General features: G+C 43.6%; 1 protein-coding gene across 1 annotated transcript in view; it reads right to left on the bottom strand.

The window, feature by feature from the left end:
* The window catches only part of cadpsa (Ca2+-dependent activator protein for secretion a), a 378,183-nt gene that overhangs the window by 108,649 nt on the left and 247,930 nt on the right, over window positions 1–21,604 (bottom strand). Inside the window, exons 21-24 of the mRNA XM_039611943.1 lie at window positions 12,043–12,198; window positions 11,535–11,682; window positions 9,789–9,863; window positions 9,233–9,316 (exon numbers count right to left, since the gene is read on the bottom strand). Of these exons, the coding sequence (XP_039467877.1) occupies window positions 9,233–9,316; window positions 9,789–9,863; window positions 11,535–11,682; window positions 12,043–12,198 (463 nt within the window). The remainder of the gene's footprint in view (window positions 1–9,232; window positions 9,317–9,788; window positions 9,864–11,534; window positions 11,683–12,042; window positions 12,199–21,604) is intronic.

The raw sequence follows: 21,604 nt of genomic DNA, 5'->3' as shown, positions 1-21,604 counted from the left end.
AGTTTGCTTGGAAACTTTGCACTTGCAGAGTAACAGTTTTTCGTACAGGTTTATGATCAGATATGAGAAGAAGAGAGCTTCTTAAAAGGGTGTCAAAAGTGTCGCTTATGTCAGGTTTTGTGTCGTGTGGAGGCGAGGAAGTGACCCAAATGCAGGACTCGTGGATAGTGAAGAACTGAAGATGGTTTATTATGAAGCGTGGATGAACAGGGCAGGAACGAAAGGACTGACTGGCTGAAAGACTGAATGGCTGGCTGAACTGAACGCGGGCGGAAACGACAACATAACATCAATGACACGACAGTGAACGAGTGGAAACAGAGGACTTAAATACACAGACTGATGAGGATGATAATGAGAGACCGGTGAGTACACAGCTGAACATAATCTGGCTAATAACACAAGAGACGAGCTGACACAGGAAAAATAGGAAGTGAGAACATTGATGTGGCAACATAATGTAAACATAACCTAAACGTGATAAAACTGAAAACACTGGGTCACCGACCCAGGAACCCTGACAGTACCCCCCCCTTCAAAGGCCGGCACCTGACGGCCGAAAGAGAAAAACACCAGAACAGGGCGGGCGGAGGGGGCCCAGAACAGAGGGACGGAGTCCAAACAGAGACAGTTCGGGCGGGCGGCCACGTGGCCAGTTGTGACGCTGGAGATGATCCGGTGGGCGGCCACGTGGCCGGCTGTGACGCTGGAGGTGATCCGGTGGGCGGCCGCGAGGAAGACAGCGGCGGCCACTGAGAAGGTCCGGTGGGCGGCCGCGAGGAAGACGGCGGCGGCCATTGAGAAGGTCTGGTGGGCGTCCGCGAGGAAGACGGCGGCAACGACGTCCAGAACGTGGCTTGGGCGACGGCGTGGCAGCCACAGGACCAGGCGAGGCTAACGCAGAGGCAGAAGCTGGACTGTGTGAAGCAGAAGCTGGACCAGGCGAAGCAGAAGCTGAAGCCGAGGCCGGACCAGGCGAAGCAGAAGCTGAAGCCAAGGCCGGAGCAACAGCCGCAGGGCCAGCGGGCGCGGAAGCCCCTGGCTGGAGACAGGCAGGGCCAGCGGGCGCGGAAACCCCTGGCTGGAGACAGGCCGGGCCAGCGGGCGCGGAAACCCCTGGCTGGAGACAGGCCGGGCCAGCGGGCGCGGAAACCCCTGGCTGAGGAGCAGGAGAGCTCACAGCTGGCTCTGGATGCTGTGGCTGCAGGTCCGGGAACCGAAGACGATGGTGGATGCGCGACTGGGCCAGAGACTGATTAGGAGATTGGACAACGGGCGACTGAACTACAGGATGCTGGATGACGGACTGGACAGGCTGGAGGACGGGCGACTGGAGGACAGGAGGAGACTGAACTACAGGGGACTGGAGGACAGGAGCAGACTGGACTGACTGGACTGGAGCAGACTGGACTGACTGGACTGGAGCAGACTGGAGAGCAGGTGAATTAACTGACTGGAGTGGAAGCTGAACAGCAGGCGTGGGAACTGACTGGGCTGGAAGCTGAACAGCAGCCCTGGGAACTGACTGGGCTGGAGAGGCTAATGGGTGTGCTAATGACTGAATTACTGAAGGTGATAAAGCTGCAGCCTGGGCTAGTAAGGCTGGTGCCTGAGCAGGGGACACCTCAGCTAGCCTAACTAGGGTCAATGCGAGGCCGTGAAAAGCTGGATCAGGCGGTGGATGGAGAGGTGAACTGACAGGTGGAGAGGCTAGCCCTTCTGCGCCTCTAGGAAGGTCATGCTGGGTTCTGGCTGCCCTCAGCCTGGGCGCTGGGACAGGCACGGGAGGTGGCTGAGCCTCAGTCACCCCCACCCGAGAAACAGGAGCGGGTGTGGAGTTAGACTGGGTCACAGCTGCCCTCGTCCTGGGAGATGGAACAGGAGTGGTTGCTGGCTGGGCCCTAGCCATCTGAGGTGGTGTTCTAGGGACAGGCTGAGCCTTAGCTGTCTTCACCTGAGAGGGTGAAACGGTGGAAGAGGAAGGCCGAATCTGGGCCGCCATGCTGGCAGGAAATGGCTGAGTGATGGGTGTGGAAATAGTGACTGGGGGTGTGATACTGGCGGGTTTCTCAGGAATTGTTCTGGTCTTTCTGCCACCACTATTTACAGTCTTTGGGGGAGCAGAGCAGAACAAATCTTCCCAGTCCACAGAATCCTCCAGGAGGGAAACATCCCATGAATCAGAGATGGGTTTATTAGTGGTTTTAAGTGAAGAATCAAATGAGGGTGGAGAACAGTCACTGGAACTCACCACCGGGAATGGCTGGAAATAGTCCATTTTATGGCGGCGTGTGCGCCGCTTTCTCCGGGAAAAGGAAGCGGGCGGGGTACACATCCGAGCCTCTGGCGCAGGAGCCTCTGTTGAGCCGAGGTGGGAGGCGGAGCCGCTGTGCCGTGGCGAGGTTGAAGGTCCGGTGAATGAGGCAGATGGCGTGTGAGCGAGGAGCGGACCCGCGAGGGAGGGAGCCGCCGAAGCACAGCACGAAACGCCCACTCTCCGCGGCAGATGCTCCGGTGCAGGTGGGGCAGCAGGTGGGAGAACACGGCGTTTCCGAGGCCCGCCCAGAGCCAGGCGAGTCCCCTCGAAGATGTGCTCTCGCTCCGCGAAGAGCCGCTGTTTCTCCTTGAGCTCCTCCGCCCAAACGGAGAGCGCTGCCTCCTGCCGCTCAAAAAGGTCAGAGTCCGCTGGGTCAAAAGCGGGTCGTGTCATTCTGTCAGGTTTTGTGTCATGTGGAGGCGAGGAAGTGACCCAAATGCAGGACTCGTGGATAGTGAAGAACTGAAGATGGTTTATTATGAAGCGTGGATGAACAGGGCAGGAACGAAAGGACTGACTGGCTGAAAGACTGAATGGCTGGCTGAACTGAACACAGGCGGAAACGACAACATAACATCAATGACACGACAGTGAACGAGTGGAAACAGAGGACTTAAATACACAGACTGATGAGGATGATAATGAGAGACCGGTGAGTACACAGCTGAACATAATCTGGCTAATAACACAAGAGACGAGCTGACACAGGAAAACAGGAAGTGAGAACATTGATGTGGCAACATAATGTAAACATAACCTAAACGTGACAAAACTGAAAACACTGGGTCACCGACCCAGGAACCCTGACAGCTTACCGAAATGAATAACATTGAAGATCATATACGTCGTTCAGCGTGACTGACTGAACTGATATATTGTAGGGATGACCTTGAGTGCCGATGGATAAATGCCAACACGCTTACACACATAATTAGGCTAATCTTTTTGATTAGAGAGTCCCGAACATGATAGGTTGAACCAAGTTTGAATTAAGAGAACAATTGATGAGCATAATAGGTTATGGAGGCGTAGCAGGGAAAGGTGTTTTGTTTCCTTTACAGGAGATTTCCAGACCACAGCAAAAATCACCAAGGGGTTGGCGAGAATCCAGGAAGCCCCAGACCGAACGGAACCAACAAGAGAAAGGGGGACCCCAAACAGAAGCACAGAGCACAGAGAACCACAGTTTCAGAAAATGTGTTGTTCAGGAGATTAAAAGCTCGTTAGACACAGGTTAAATGTGAGCATAAAAGTAATGAAGAGTAATGAGAACGACTTTAGTAATAGTTTGCAGGATTTCTATGTTATGTAAATTGCCCAAAAATAGTGTTAAGACCGGATATATGCTACCCGTAGAGGGGATGAAAAACCAGGGGTAAATTTTAAATTTTAACTCTATAGAGGCTGTTTCCAAAGAGTGACAAAAGTAATGTAGAACCTTTTACCAGAAAAGCTGAGTATATCTGTTTTTAGTTCACAGTAGTTATTAAGAGAGTCAGTGAATTAGGTTAACTAATAGAAATATGGTGACCTTTCTGGGGGAAAGGTCAAGAGGGGGTCTGTTGGGATTTAAATATATATTCTTAAGGCTTATTTTCTGATTATATTGTTTTATGTACTTTAATATGAGAGGCCTGTAGAAACTGAGCTCAGAGGAGACAAGATTAGGTTAAGGGTGACAAGTTGCCCTGGCAACAGAGTTTAGAAAGGAGAAGTAAAGAAACCATGCTGGCTTCTAATGTTTTCAGACTTGAGCTGGCGTTTCTGTGCTAAGTCTCCATTTTCCGGAAAATGTAAAATTAAAGATCATCTTATGAGTTAGACCACTTTGGGCCGTGTCTTTCTTTGCCGTTAAAGAATACAAAGAACAGAATTTAATACTAGCCAACAGGATTTAACCTTTTACCATTTTGAAATATGGAAATGGTGGAAAGGTTCAATCACAACCACTTAAAGAAAACTCAGTCACAGACCTGTGAGTATGCATGGCCACCCTTATTGTTTAAGTTTAGTCCTACAAGTGCTTTGATATTCACATCATTAATATTCACTATTGTTTAAACATATTCATGTTTTGTTTTCTTTCCCCCCTTTTTAAATTGAAGAAACTTTCCAAACTTGAGGAATTACTGGTCATTGACTCCTTTCCATTTAATTTATCAGTGATTTATGAATTTACATGAGCTCACAAAAAATGTTTAACTAAAACTTTCTAACCTTCTAATTTGATGAATTACCCATTATTTGCCTCATAGAGTGTTTCTAAAACCATTGTTAACACATTCACAGACAATTAGGACACAGATGTAATGTATTCTATGATCCATAATTGGTTTCTACATGAAGACTTAATTGTTGAATGAAGCATTCGACATATAGTGTATAGCTGTGTTAATTATTAATGTGTATTAGTGTATAAGTAAATCTTTATAAATTAGTATTCACTAAATACCCTACAAATATTTCATAATGTATATTTCTTATAAAGTATTACCAATGGTTAGCTAAGAAGTAACTCTTAATCTAAGTGTTTATAAAAGTTGCAGATTTTAATGTTCTGAATTTGCAGGTTCAGTGGGAAGTTACACAGTGGACATTTTTTTAAAGAAAGAATTGCAAAATATACTTCATTATATTTAATGAAGCACAAAAAAAAATAATGTCTTTCAGCAGTTTCAGCAGCCATTATCATTGTACCTTATGGCAAACAACAATCACAATCCGTAAAAGCCAGATGTGATTTTAATGCCAATAATAAGGTCAATCAGTAATTAGATAAATAAATAAATAAGCAATAAAGCACGCCAATAGTAGCAGGCATTTGCAAACAATTCTAATGAAAATACACTTTCACAATTCCACAGAAACAGCACCAACATTGCTCCAAACACAACAATAGTAAAAACAATAGAATTAAAATCAAAAGAAAGGTATTTCAAGGTCCTTTGAGTTACATATTCATTTTCTAATGTTTGATAATTAGTGGAAACAAGTATAAAGAAAGACCTACAGGTGGTCTCTCTTTTCAAGTTTGGGTCCTGTACCAGAGGCCAGGTAGCTTGAGGGCTTGTGCAGTACTTTGCTGTTCCTTGGACTGCAATCTTCTGGATAGAGATGTCCGATGTTGTTCCTGGGATCAGCTGGAGCCACTCGCCTAGATTTGGGGGGTCACTGCACTGAGATTACCACTGGGACCACTCCACATATTCTCAAGCTCTTCCCCTAGCCCTTGGCATTTCTCCAGCATCCCGTGTTCCTTCTTCCTGTGGCTATCACTTGGTATAACTACGTAAATTACTACGGCCATCTTCCTCTGCTTGTCCATCACTTCTTTCTCCAGTTGGTTAGTCATCACCAGTTTGTTTGCTGTCTGAGATATTCACTAAGCATGTGGTCAGTTGTGGTCATCTTCCTGATGTACTCATGGATGTTTCTGGTCTCATCCTGGACTGTGGCTCTGACGCTCACTAGTCCTCAGTCTCCTTCCCTCCGCTTTGCATACACCTTCAGGGTGCTGGACGTGGGGTGAAACCCTCCATGCATGGTCAGGAGCTTTCTGTCAGTGGCTTCTATCTCCTCCTTTGGCCAACTTGTTATCCCAGCGGACTATCTGATCAGTGGCAGGGCATAGGTGTTGATTACCCGGATCTTTTTCTTTCCATTCTAACTAACTCCTCAGGACTTGCCTTACCCTCTGCAGGTATTTGGTTGTTGCGGCTTTCCTAGCAACCTATACATGGTTCCTATTTGCCTGTGGGATTCCCAGGTACTTGTAACTGTGCTCTTTGTCTGCGAGGTTACTCTCTGAGCGAAGATTGGATAACATCTTGGAGAAGCTCACGGCGGTGATGAGCACTCAGACTATGCTCTTTGAGTGCAAAATTGATAACATCTCGCAGAAGCTCACGGCTCTCCAAAGGGCGATTGAGAGACAGTGACAGACTGTTAGACCAACTGTGAAATTGACATGCAGTTGTTCGCACTAAAGGAAAACCACCATCATTTCATGCAGCTACCATATCGGTGCTAGCTGTGGTCTCAAGGCTGGAGCTGAAGATAACAAATTCTCACCCTGATAACAGACTGTGTTTAGACTGTTCCTTCCCATCCTACGCACCCCCATCCTGGATTCCAAAAGCCTTCGACCGCTTATCTCCAAGGCCGAAGTCAGACGGCAGGTCTAAGTCCCAGCGCTGGATTAATAGCACTTGGCGAGATGGCTGTGTCTACATCGGCTCACCTCTCACCCCCTTACCCACCCCAGTTGCTTGTCATGTGGTTTATGGTGTTGTGATGTGGATATGTATGTGCTCTCTGTGCAGAGGAGTTTTTTTGTTTTCTGTTCACCTGCTGACCTCCCATAAGGAGCCCAGTATGAGTAGAGGTCTCTTTTTCCCCTCCTCCACTTACCCATTGTATTGTACATTTCATTGTTCTTTCGAAATTACTACCTGTCTCCAACCTGTCTTCCCACGTCATGTCTTTGCTATGTATGTATGGTCAGGGGGGTCCAATTTCATTGCAGGTGTAAACATTGCATGTGACAAAAAAAGGCTTGATTGATTGATTAGGCACCTTCTTCATCGATAGTTGGCTAACCTTCCTCTGTGCTACCTTGATCTTAGCCTCTAGTCTTGTAGCCAAGCATCTCACTGATCACTACTTCCATCTTATAGATAAGCTGGTTGGTTATGGTGATGGTCGCAGTAGGAATTGTCCTTAATGCTGCATTCAAATCTTCTAGCAGACCTTCTAAGGGTACTTCACGTAGTCTTGGTAACCGGCTACAGAGAGTCCAGGTTTCCATCTTTGCCATGAGCTCTCAATTCAGCTTATCTCGTCCTCAACACTCCTTCTGTGGTACTTGGGGCTTAATATCTAATCTTTGGTGGGGGTGATGGTATCACCTTCCTGACCTGACATCCTGGCTCCTCCTTGCCATAGAATTTGTGTTGTGCCTCATCAATCTCCAGTTGTGAGAGCACTTCCTTCTTCTGAATGTTGGAACACTGAGATACAAGTTGTTTCACCTTCAATCTGGATGCTGGGTATCATCCTCATCCTCTTCATATAACCCCTTCCAGTGGGGTTACTTGCGTAGTAGCATTTCAATAGCACCCTGTTCTTGTCTGTTGTCCATGTATACCTCCTTGTTCCAGTAGCCCACTTTTCATCAGTCTGTCCTGGGTTCCTCAATACCAGACACAGACCTTGTTAAATTACTCCATACCAGCTCAGACATTCCCAGATTATCTCCCTCTCATTCATATTCGAGGTTGGCTTGATTAGCATGAGGGGGTCTAGCCTAGAGACCCTTACTGGATACAGACAGAGGTCTGAACCACTTTTTTAACATCACACCACACCAGTTCAATTAGATTCAGGACTGAGTTCAGGCCACTCCAAAGTCTTCATTTTGTTTTTCTTAAGCATTTCAGAGGTGGACTTGCTGGTGTGTTTTGGATCACTGTCCTGCTGCAGAACTCAAGTGCACTTTAGGTTGATATCACAAACAGATGGCATGGCATTCTCCTTCAGGATGTTTTGGTAGACAGCAGAATTCATGGTTCCATTTACCACAGCAAGTCTTTCAGGTCCTGAGGCAGCAAAACAGAACCAGTCCATCATAGTAACACAACCATATTTTACTGTTGGTATGCTGTTCCTTTTCTCAAATGCTGTCTTTTGTTTACAGCAGATGTAATGGGACACATCAAGATGTTTTCTGGAAAAATTATACAAAATTCCAACGGTTCCTGAAAGCATCAACTCTGTTTTTTCAGTGATATTACGGTAATTGCGGCAATCCCAGGCAGGTCAACACATCAGAATCTAAGCAAATAACACAGAAAACAACAAAGCAAACAGCAAAAACAAAACAATAAACAAAAGAATGCAGATTTCTGAAAAAAAGCCTGTTGTCTGTACAGCCCCACCACATTCACTCACTCTTTCTTCTCTCAGACAACTTTCATTTTCACAGGGCTGCTGTGACATCATAACTCGGATGACTCTAATATCACTAAAAAGCACAGAGCCACTACTTTCAGGAACTGCTGGAATTCTTTTAACTCAGCCTAACTCAGGTTAGGCTTTAGAGCAAGGGTCACCAACATGGTGTCCGCAGGCACCAGGTTGCCCACAAGGACCACATGAGTTGCACGCGGGCCTGTTCTAAAAATAACTCACCATAGCCAATAAACAGAAGCTGCATCTATTTTTAGTTTTTGTTGCTATTCTTTTTAAATCACACTTGCGTCGGTGTCAATTTGAAAGAGATTATTTAAAAAAAAAAACCTTTAAAAAATGTTTCATATTAGATTACCGCTAGCTGGTCTCCACAGAAACAGTTGCCATGAAGACCAGCAAAGGTGAGGAGATGACGAAAACATGGTAGAAAAAGAAAGAAAACATATAATTTTCACAGTGAATGGGAGGAAGACTTCTCTTTTACCACTGTGAAAAATTCATGCGTGTGTCTCATTTGCGGTCGACTGTGGCAATGGCAAAGCGGCACAACGTGGAGAGACATTTCTGAATGTGTCACACTAGCTACCATGCTAACTACCCAAAGGGCAGCACACTGTGAGCGGAAAAGACCCGCGAAGGAAGGAAGGGACAAACATTTTTTTTTCACAACACTGTATAGTTTGTTTTTTTCTGTAGAACGTTCTCTTTCTTTTTTTGCCCGAGAATGGAAACTCTTTGAGGTTTTAAGTTGAGCACACCATTATAATGTAATATAATGTAATTGATATAGTCCAGTTGAAAGATATCAAACAGGAAACTACTAGAAGGCCATATAATAATGGATTGGATTTCATATAGCGCTTTTCAAGGCACCCAAAGCGCTTTACAATGCCACTATAAGAAGAAAAGCTCTTTGCTGGAAGTATGTATATATGTGCTACTTACTGTGAAAGACAGGAAAGAAGAGAAGAGTGTTCCCTCATCATATCTGGAAAGCTTCGTTAACACACTCTCTAGAATGACGACAAACTAGGAGAGAAAAGAGAAAAAAGAAGCCTCAGAGAAACTACTTTACATTTGGAAACATACGCTATCACAAATTGTGAGTCTTATATAAAATTGCATTGTTGTTGTTATCGTCTCATCTCATTCAGTCTTTATGGTGCTTTTGAATATTTGGTGTCTTTTGATGACTTCTTTAGCCTCAGACTAAAGAGCGAACTTGGATGAGTGATGAAACATCTTTTCCATTGAAAATGCTAAGTCCAGATGAGCAATGATTTCCTTACTGGGATGGCTGAGCATGCATTAATACATTTAAATGAAATTGTAATAGTTTAAAATGAGCCTTTTTGTTATATTATGTCTCTCTGTAGTTGTTTTGAATGCCTTAATGTATATGTATTATGTCGTTATTGGGTTTAGGTCTTATTGCTGTCATTTGTTTGTCTTTTCAACAAGAACCAAAACCATGCTATAAACATGTAGTGTACTTTTGTACCTTAGCTACTAGCAGAGTAATCATCTCCTTCACCGTCTCCTCAATTAGATTGTCGATTTGGGAGTGATATTGCCTCTGCAGAAGAATAAGAGGAAGAAAAAAACATTAGACTGTTCACCCTCAGTAGGTTACACTTGGTAACCTCTGTTTGACATCAGCCACTGAAAAGAAACACTGGAAGCTTTTATGCTAAATAGTATTTAATTATTAATTTGCCATGACATAGTTATTATATATAGCATGGGCTGCAGATATTTTTAAGACTAGACTAGCCACCTGTTCAGGAGTGAAAAGAAATTTCTTTGTCATCTCTAAAACCTGTGTGATGGGTGATATTCTTCTCCTGAAAGTGAAACTATGCCAAATACATAAGGCCAACTGAAAAAATACTCCTGTCCAGAACATAGGGTAAATCCAGCATCTGGATGTCAAAAGAAGGCTTTCAGCCACTGCACATGTTAGTAAATCTAGCTCCACCTATCAAGGCATATTTTGTACAGCCTGGTATTGTTTATATGACCTGTAAAAAACAAACAAACAAACAAACAAAAAGCCCATAGGAAAACATTGTGGTGAATTAAGAATTTGGAGGATTTTGTAGTCTATCGTCTCGATATTGTAGTTTCAAAATGCAGACATCCAGCATCACACTATTAGGTGTCTAGTGTAAGGTCATTCAAATTCTCAGAACACCACTCTCCTCTTTTTCTAATTCCTTATCAATTATCCTACCCATCCAATAGCTCAGGAAAAGAAGAGAGGAGGGTCCTAGTCTTTATAATTTTAATTGCTTCACCTTGGACAGTGACACTGGTGATCCAGCAGTTTCCAAATCAGGCTTAAGCTGTGGTTAGGTTGTTCCTGAACAACCTAACCTTGACTTGGTTATCTCCAAAAGTTGATTCTGTTCATCTGGACATAGCGTTTTCAGAGAGAGAAACATTTTGTCATTCATTCAAGTGACTTCTTCAGTCTCAGCTGACTGCAGGTTTCCCCAATCTTATAAACAGTACATTTGATTAATGACTGAAATGATGACCCAGCCCACTGAAGGAACAATGGGCTGGGAGGTCAGTTCCTTCATCATAATTATGCAAATTCTCATGACCATTGATCAACAATCACTGATCAATGGCCATGAGTACCATTCACAGAGAGTTGGGGAATGGCTGCAATCACAGCATTGTAAGATGGCGAAAGATGTACCCTTAGGCCCCCTCCTCGATTCAGAGATGGTCTTTCCCTTTTCCCAGCCCATTGTTCCTTCAGTGGGCTGGGTCATCATTTCAGTCATTAATCAAATGTACTGTTTATAAGATTGGGGAAACCTGCAGTCAGCTGAGACTGAAGAAGTCACTTGAATGAGTGACGAAACGTTTCTCCCACTGAAAACGCCACGCCCAGATGAACAGAATCAACTTTTGGAGATTTACTTACCTGGATGATTGAGAATACATCAAGATGTCTTGACTTGGTTTGGTTGTTTCTGAACAACCTAACCAATTTTCTCTCATCTCAGGGTGAAAGTTTGGGTTTTCTTTGAAACCTTGGCAAAGTGGTGACACATCCAAAGAATTGGTACTTACAAACAATTGTTTGAACTGGTGGTCTTCAGTCTTTTAGAAGCAATTTCAAGAAACTTTCCCACCTTATGTAAATCTACAATTCTCCTTAGATCAAGATTGACTTCTTTGGACTTTACGATTGTACTAAGCAGAGTATTTATTATTATTTAGTATTTACTACCTCCTGCCCCAGGTCCATGGCACACAGCTTGGCTGACTGGACCTTGGCGTCCACCATGACATTGAACATGGTGCAGATGGATTGAGGCACTCGGAAGTCTGTGGTCCGGCTGCTCCTCTGAAGCTTGGCCTCAAAGGCTGTCCTTGTCCTGGTGAAGGAATTTTCCAAGCGATAGCCATTTAGAAGTGTGACCCAATGCACATATAACTAAAAGTAATAATTATATCAGAAATCTAATCATATGAAAATCATAATAGCCCAGTTAGTAGAAGTATTTTTACTTTTTGTTACTACCTTTTAGGAAATTTTTTCAGTTATTTAAAAAAAGAAAACCTTTTCTTACTCATTTCTTTTAATTTTTCCCTCTCTTCCTCTAACCTGACACAAAATATAGTTCCCTAAAACTGTAATAGTGATTCTTCAAACAGCTTACCACTCATACAATTCAAATATCACTACTACAATATATACACTACAACTGTTTTCTAGCAGTCACGCCCCATTTTACCGTTTCACACAGGATTCTATCATGTCACTAGACATCAGCTTCAGTCGGGTCTCAAGGTGTTTTCCAAACTCTTCTTCTGGCCAGTGGAGATCTCTGATGAATGTCTGCAAAGCATCGAGCTTCCAGAAGAGATCTTCTGATGTCCCTGAGCCATTACTGTAGAAAAATGAAATACAGTTTTAGACATGTGTATGTTCATGCAAAAAAATAAAAGACAAAAATCACTTTTATGGTGTATTCATTTACAATTCATTTACAATGTATAAAATAGTAATAAGACAAAAGACATGTCATGCCTTGTATGTCTGTGGTCATACCTGGGTAAATTTGGGGTTCAAACTCAAAGCATTTTTGGGCTAATTTCAAGAGCATAGTAAAGGACATTTATTATGACTTTGAAATGGTTTTCCAGAATGAATGAAATCCATAATTTCCTGATGACAAAAGGGCCTTTTTGGGGGGAAAGCAAGGACTGCTTGGACCAGGATTAGCAGCACTCCCACTTATCACTGACCACATTATTAACTCGTTAAACCCAAGTGTATCATGTTTGATACACAAGCTTTTGTTAGTTTTTGACACTTGTACATGATCAGTGTTATTCTCCAATATGTGCCTTTCTCTTGATTTTATATATTTCTTCTGTTTGTTATTTATCCCTGTTGTCTTACTATTTATATTTTATTCCTGCAGAGTTGGTGTAGAGGACAATAAAGGGCTATTCTATTCTATTCTGTTCTATTCTATTCTATTCTATTCTATTCTAGTATAAATGAGAAGATCCAAGTACACAACCAGTACTTACACAAGCTATTGCTAAATTATTTTGAATTCTAAGTATATGTGGTGTCCTAGAATTTCCCTGCAGTTATTTTGTAATCTGTGCTATATTATGAGTATTTGTTTATTGTCTTTGGCAAGTCTTGTTGTTTGCCGTGAACATCACTCTCATTCCATTTTCTGTCTACAACAACTTCTTAAACAATCAGCAGATGATCTATGCATAGCATCATTTTCATTTCATTTTCATTTACTGTTGGTCTTTGGGAGGACTGCATGCAGTCTCGGTTTAGCTTTTTGACTATTCCTTTTCTGGCACTCACTGGACTTTTTTTTTGACTGAGAATCCACTGTTTCATATCAGGCCAAATAGTAAACTCACTAGAGTAAACAGATTCAAAGATTTAGATCCAGGCAAGCAGATGTAACAGTAAACGTTAAGATGCTGGTGTTTCAGCCTATGGCTGATAACCTCATCACATAATCACGGAGGTTACCAGTGTACATAGCAGCTATTCTTAGAACATATTTTTCCACACAGAATAGACCTTTCATCTGTGGTATACCTAATGTAGAACAGGGAAAATAGTATCAATCCATCCATCCGTCCATGCATTTTCTTCAGCTTATCCGGGGCTGGGTCGCAGGAACAGCAGGCTAAGCAGAGAGGCCCTGACCTTCTTCTCCCCAGCCACCTCCTCCCGCAGATCGAATAAGATTTGCCTGTATCTCAAATTTCTCCTTTCGATGTCGAGGAGTAGCAGCTCTACTTGAATGACTGAACTCTGATTAATGACTGATCTCTAAAAGAGATAGGGTAGTCACACTATGCCATGACATTGTCATGAACATGGCTGTGGGACTGTATAAAACCCAAGCATCAGCAACAAACTATTGCTTTTTTATGCAATTCTAAACATGTGCTTTTCTTTTTGGGGGAGGGGAAGTGAAACAGTTGCTAACTATGAAGTGAAGAATGAGAAGCAACTCTCAGCACTTTTTCATAGGGCTGGTATTTTTGAATGTGTATCCACAAGATCCCAGATGTGGGAATAAAGATGGATGTGCTGCAGTGACAGCGTCACACTCTGCAGGATGCTGCGCCATACGAAGTAGGTTTCACACGTTTGAAATCCGTTGTCAGTGCAGACAACTTTTAGCTTAATTTTTCAAAGTGCTATTGATGATGTGTTAATAGTATATTCTTACATCTAGTTCCTTTAATGGTAGCACTCACATGGCATATTAATAGAAAACCCAAATGAATGGTGAAAAGGCAACAAGTTCATAATAAATTAAAGTTGCACTTTAGTTATACTGTCCTAACCACTCCTGAGGCCAAAACATTCTCCCAGCTTACTACATTCATTAGCAGACCACAAGAAAATACTAGCACCAACAGTAAAACCACTTCACAGTTATGTGCTTTGTTGATGGACATTGTTTCCCACAAGGCAGCACACAGATGTAATGATGAGGAAACCACAGGGAGAGACTGCTTTCATTTTGCAACTACCTGTGAAATGGAATAAAGACTACTTTCCTGACCATCGTATTTTGTTTTTCACTCTTACCATATTTAAACTACTGCTTGAAAGTTTTACAACACCCCAATTTTTCCAGTGATTTATTGCAATTCAAGTCGTTCAAGTCCAATGAACTGTTTGAAATGGTACATAGGTATGTGGTGAAATGCCAGAGGTAAAAAAAAAAAAAAAGAAAATAGAAAAAAAAAGGTTACCCAAAACTGAACATACATTTCAGAATAATACAAAAAAAGCCCCTTTCAGTAAACACAAAAAAGGTTAACAATTTAAAGCTGTTCTGCAGCAAGGGAGGTTGATCAACCCTTGGAAGCTGCTGCTAATTCCTACATATATTGGTACTGGGCACTTTCATAGACACAACTTGATACAGACTCCCTCATGCTTTTCAGAACTACATTAATTGTTTACAGCATAGTTTGTTGTACATTGATATGATCGCGTCACATGTCACAGATTTGTCGTCTGGACAGCCATGAGGCACATGTCCTGTTCTACCACATTCCAAACGCCCTCATTTGGACTGAAATCTGGTGACTGTGAAGTTCATTTCAGTACAGTGAACTCATTATCATGTTCTGTATGATACTGATCACCCCAGTTGAGTATTTCCCTCTCAGAGTGCAAGCTCAATATTGGTTCCTAGTATATTTAGAAGTAAAATGGGAGGCAGAGCCTTCGACTTCCAGGCCCCTCTTTTGTGTAACCAGCTCCCAGTTTGGATTGGATTGGGAAGATGGACATCCTCTCTGCTTTTAAGATTAGACTTAAAACTTTTCTATTAAACAAAGCATATGAAAAAGCAGGAAACTGTGATATTATAAATGATACTTACTTAGCATTAAAGGGCCCAAAATGTACTAAAAAAAGATCCCCTGAGTAGCTGTGGCTCAGGAGATAGAAAAGGACATCCAACAAATGAAAGGTCAGTAGTTTTTACCCCTGCCTTATCCAGGCTGCATGCCTGTATACATAATGAATCCTACTGCATTGAAGCATGTGTGTATATGAATGTTAGAGTGCTACCTTAGTAGGAGTAGTTGTAACAAGAAGTACCTATCAAATCTAGCAATTCTCCTTCGGCCTCTGGCATCAACTCTGCTCATTGAAAATTTTCTCTTTTTCCAACATTGGTATAGCTGGTCCTTTTAAGAACAATCAGGGTCTAAGCCGGACCTTCTGATGGATTACAGAGGTTGGAACACTTTGTTGCCAGGATGGGATGGGTCCTTCAATATCTGAGGTGCTCTATTCAAGCATCTCCTCATCTAGGTGTCCTGAAGGGGGGAGAGCATGGTGTCTGGGATGGAGGATGAGATGATGTTCTTCAGCAGCCTCTCGAACACCTTCATTACTACCGAGGTCAGTGCAACTGGCCGGTAGTCATTCAGGGATGAGAGCTTGTTGTTCTTGGGCACAGGGATGATGGTGGATCTTTTGAAGCATGTGGGGACCACAGACTTAGCCAGGGACTCATTGAAGATGGAAGTGAACACCCCTGCTAGCTTGTCAGCACAGCAGTGCAGCAGACGCCAGTGATGCCATCTGGCCCCGCCGCTTTCCTTCTGTTCACTCTCCTCAGTGCTGCTCGGACGTCGTGCTCCTCAAGGACCCCCAGAAGGGACCGGTCCCCTCCAACTACCGACCAACACCAACAACCTGCCTCAGCACCATGTGGAAGCTCCTGTCAGGCATCATAGCGGCTAAGATGAACAGGCACATGGCTCAATACATGAGTGGGGGACAGAAAGGGATGGGCAAGAATACCAGAGGTGCAAAACACCAGCTACTGGTAGACCGAACAATCAGCCGAGACTGCAAGACCTGACTGACCAACCTGTGCACTGCCTGGATTGATTACAAGAAGGCCTATGACTCAATGCCCCACACCTGGATCCTGGAATGTCCAGAACTGTACAAGATCAACAGGACCCTAAGAGCCTTCATCAGGAACTCAATGGGGATGTGGCGTACAACACTAGAGGCCAACTCCAAGCCCATAGCACAAGTCACCATCAAGTGCGGGATCTACCAAGGAGATGCTGTTCTGCATAGGCCTGAACCCCCTCAGTGAGATCATTGACAAGACTGGCTACGGATACCGACTACGGAACGGAGCGGTTGTCAACCACCTCCTGTACACGGATGACATCAAGCTGTATGCCAAGAGTGAATGAGACATCGATTCACTGATCCACACTACCAGGATATACAGCAATGATATTGGAATGTCATTCGGATTGGAGAAGTGTAGTCGGATGGTAACAAAGAGAGGGAAGGTAGTCTGAACTGAGGGGATCGAACTACCAGAAGGCAACATTGCAGACATAGAGAACAGTTACAAGTACCTGGGGATCCCGCAGGCGAATGGGAATCATGAAGAGGTCGCTAGAAAAGCTGCAACCACCAAGTACCTGTAGAGGGTACTTGGTGGTTTTTTAATAATTTTTAATAATTTCAAAGTCATATGACCACAGCCCTGAAAGGTCAGCTGAATGGTAAGAACAAGATCCGGGCCATCAACACCTACGCCCTGCCTGTGATCAAGTACCCTGCTGGGATAATAAGCTGACCAAAGGAGGAGATAGAAGCCACTGACATAAAGATAAGAAAGCTCCTGACCATGCATGGAGGGTTTCACCCCAAGTCCAGCACCCTGAGGCTGTACGCTAAGCGGAAGGAAGGAGACCGGGGACTGGTGAGTGTCAGCACCACGGTCCAGGATGAGACAACAAACATCCACGAATACATCACGAAGATGGCCCCAACTGGCAGCGTGTTCAGTGAATACCTCAGGCAGCAGAAACCCAAGAAAGAGGAGGAAGGCGAGGAACCATCATGGAAGGACAGGCCCCCGCACAGTATGTACCACCGGCAGATAGAGGAGGTGGCTGATATCCAGAAATCCTACCAGTGGCTGGACAAAGCTGGACTGAAAGACAGCACAGAGGCACTAATCATGGCAGCACAAGAACAAGCTCTGAGTACAAGATCCATAGAGGCTGGGGTCTATCACACCAGGCAAGACCCCAGGTGCAGGCTGTGTAAAGATGCCCCTGACACAATCCAGCACATAACAGCAGATAGCTAGCAGGCAAGGCATACATGGAACGCCATAACCAAGTGGCCGGCATAGTGTACAGGAACATCTGTGCCGAGTATAACCTGGAAGTCTCGAGATCAAAATGGGAGATGCCCCCAAGGGTGATGGAGAATGACCGAGCTAAGATCCTGTGGGACTTCCAGATACAGACGGACAAAATGGTGGTGGCTAATCAACCGGACATAGTGGTGGTAGACAAACAGAAGAAGACAGCCGTAGTGATCGATGTAGCGGTTCCCAATGACAGCAATATCAGGAAGAAGGAACACGAGAAGCTTGAGAAATACCAAGGGCTCAGAGAAGAGCTCGAGAGGATGTGGAGGGTGAAGGTAACAGTGGTCCCCGTGGTAATCGGAGCACTTGATGCGGTGACTCCCAAACTAGGTGAGTGGCTCCAGCAGATCCCGGGAACAACATCGGAGATCTCTGTCCAGAAGAGCGCAGCCTTAGGAAAAGCTAAGATACTGCGTAGGACCCTCAAGCTCCCAGGCCTCTGGTAGAGGACCCAAGCTTGAAGGATAGACCGCCCACAGGGGTGAGCGGATGATTTTTTTTTTTTAATATATATATCATTTTTGACATATTCTGGTCAAAAATGAGAGATGAGTCCATTGTCAGAGGCCATTTCTGTACTGTGATGAGCTCTGAAACCTGACTGACACTCTTCAGTACTCTTAAGTACTGTTTGGCTCCTCAATCTGTAGCCACATCATCTCCTTGGAAGGGGTTGGCTGAAGGGGTTGATGCATATGCATCCACAGTAGTGATGACAGTGGCTCGATATATTCTGGACTCCTGAGCTGGAGAACACAGGAGTGGACCATCACCTCACATCATGGATATTTGACTACCTCACTGACGGACACAGCCCTGAGTATGTGAGAACTCAGGGTTGTCTGCAGTACGGGGGCCCCACAGGGAACGATTCTGGCTCGTTCCTCTTCACCATCTACACTGCAGACTCCTCCCACAGCTCCACCCAGTGCTTCCTGCAGAAGTTCTCTGATGACTCTGCAATAGTCACTGTTCCCCATCACTGATGGGGATGACAGGGAGTACAGAGAACTGACCCAAGGCTTTGTGGAGTGGTGCCAGCAGAACTACCTCCAGATCAACACTAGAAAAACCAAGAAGCTGGTGGTAGACTTCCGCAGGCACAAACATCCTCTACTGCAACCAATGAACATCCAGGTATGGACATTGAGACTGAGGACAGCTACAGGTACCTTGGTGTTCATCTGAACAATAAACTGGACTGAAATCATAATTCAGATGCCCTCTACAGGAAAGGGCAGAGCAGGCTGTACCTGCTGTGGAGACTCAGGTCTTTTGGAGTGGAGGGCCCACTCCTTAAGATCTTCTATGACTCTGTGGTGGCCTCAGCCATTTTTTACGGTGTGGTCTGCTGGGGTGGCAGCATCTCTGCTGGGAACAAGAAGAGACTGAACAGGCTGATCCGGAGGGCCAGCTCTGTTCTAGGATGCCCTCTGGACCCAGTGGAGGTGGTGAGTGACAGGAGAATGGTGGCTAAGCTGTCATCCCTGTTGGACAACATCTCCCACCCCATGCAGGAGACTCTGACACCACTGAGCAGCTCCTTCAGTGGCTGCGGCACCCACGGTGTGGGACGGAGAGACTCTACAGGTCTTTCCTTTATACTGCTGTCAGACTCCACAACATGGTCTCTGCAAACACACATGCACACAGACACACACACACATCCAATACACCATGGTAGCCTTCGCCTAGTCTCCTTTAAGTGCAATATCACTAAGTGCAATTTTTCTGATGCAACATAGTATTTTATTCTATTTTGTATAGTACTTTTTCTATGAATGAAAAGTTATGCGTTGAAAGATATGCATGCAAAATTAACTTTGTGCAGTGCCAAGCTTTTCAGCAGCGTGAGACATTAAGAACAGCTCAGGCTATTCATAATGTCTTGATCTACTCTCTCAACCAGCAGCTGGCGCTTTGACCATCTGGTGTTGTTTCCAATATCCATACACCTCAATAGTGTTCCTTTGAGCTATGGCCTTTGAAGCTCCAGCTTTTCTTTATCTAATAAAATATCATATGATTATGCAAGCGAGATACATTTACAGCTGCTCAAAAATGAACACAGCCTTGCAAAATTTATGAAATAATGATCTGTTTGTGATCACTGAAGATGTCCAAAAATTTGTTACTTGTTTTATACTTAAATTCACTGTCATAGTGAAAAGAGACACGCCCAGGAGCTTTGTTAGCTAACAGGGTCATGGTGATTTACCACGGATAGTAGGATTGTTTTTATAGTTTGCTGAGTTAACCCTTGTATGGTGTTCGAGTCTGTGAGACCCATGCCATTTAGTTGCCCCTTTAGGCAGTATATACCATCAAAACCTGCAAAATATGGCATAAGGATATGTACACTTGATTAGAACTGATTTTATTTTTTTTTATAACATTTTATTGACAAAAAACGAGAAGCACATTAATTCATAAATGCGATCGAACAAAGGTAAAAGGAAAAAATTAACCATGTTTGCTGTTCACATGGCTCGTAATTGGGATAAAGTAAACATCTGTTGAGTAATTTAACATAAAATTGTTTGATAGTGTTAATTGGAAAGTCAAAACTCTAGCGGGTCCACCAGACCCATGAACACTGGCTGAGTAACAAAAATACGAACACCATACAAGGGTTAAAGAAGTCTATGTTCGCCACCAGCTTTTCACATTTTCCTAAGCATAAACATACAAACCAAAAATATATATATATAAACAGACAAGCTGAGGCCTAGTCAGGTCAGTGTGTATCTTTTAGGTACAGAGCAAATCAGGTAAACTCTAAAGTAGGGTAGTTACAAACATCACCTTCTAATCTAGCAATACTGTGTAGCAGCATTCACTGGCTATTGTTCTCTACAGTCACTGCATAATTTGTGAAGCTAGGCAGTTAGTGATTTGACATGCAGTTGAATTGGCTACATGTAGTGATTACGATCAAACTCATCTCCACTGTGAGTAAGAAATACTTCATCTTGTGTGCTCTCTGAGTACTGGCAAATGTTAAAAATAACAATGCTGATGCTGTTGTGTTTCTGAGCAAGCAATTAATACAAATAAGTAAACTGTTTTTGCCTCAGTTGATACTAAGAATGTATCCTGTGTCCCTGTATATTCTAATACAGAAACTGAGTAAAGTGTTCCTTAGCCCACAAATTTTAAGACGTTACAAATGATCTTCTTATGGCCTCTGACAGTGGACTCATCTCTGTGCTTGTCCTGCTAGACCTTAGTGCAGCGTTCGATACTGTCGACCATAATATTCTATTAGTGCGATTAGAGCACCCTGTGGGTATTACAGGTACTGGGCTGCAGTGGTTTGTATCATATCTATCTAATAGACTCCAATTTGTTCATGTAAATGGAGAGTCCTCTTCATACACTGTCGTTAATTATGGTGTTCCACAGGGTTCAGTGCTAGGACCAATTCTGTTTACATTATACATGCTTCCCTTAGGCAGCATCATTAGAAGACATAGCATACATTTTCACTGCTATGCTGATGACACGCAGCTCTATCTATCCATGAAGCCAGGTAACACACACCAATTAGTTAAACTGCAGGAATGTCTTAAAGACATAAAGACCTGGATGGCCGCTAACTTTCTGCTTCTTAATTCAGATAAAACTGAGGTTATTGTACTCGGCCCTGAAAATCTTAGAAATATGGTATCTAACCAGATTCTTACTCTGGATGGCATTACCTTGGCCTCCAGTAGCACTGTGAGGAACCTTGGAGTTCTGGGTCATTTTGACCCAGCTTTTTCTGTTTCTGTTTTGTTTTTCTAAATTATGATTTGTTTGGGGTTTTGAGTTGTGCTTGTTTGATTTTGTATTTAGGGTTATTCTTGGTTTTGTTCTCTTTACGTCATTTGTTATTCTGGCCTCTAGTTTAAGTCACTGTCTTGTCTGTTTCATGGGTTATATTATTTCTGTCTATCCCTCAGTGTCAAGTTTGCGTTTTGTGATTTTTTTTCTTATTTCCTGTTTTATTTTGATAGTCCCAGTCCTATGTCAGTGTATTTAGTTTTACCTGCCCCTGTCTCATTAGCCCTAATCTCTCCTAGCTGTGTCTCCCTCCTGT

The sequence above is a fragment of the Oreochromis aureus genome, linkage group 5, assembly GCF_013358895.1.
Source record: "Oreochromis aureus strain Israel breed Guangdong linkage group 5, ZZ_aureus, whole genome shotgun sequence".
Lineage (NCBI taxonomy): Eukaryota > Metazoa > Chordata > Actinopteri > Cichliformes > Cichlidae > Oreochromis > Oreochromis aureus.
Note: the sequence above shows the minus strand (reverse complement) of the source record. Positions and strands in the feature narration are given on the sequence as shown.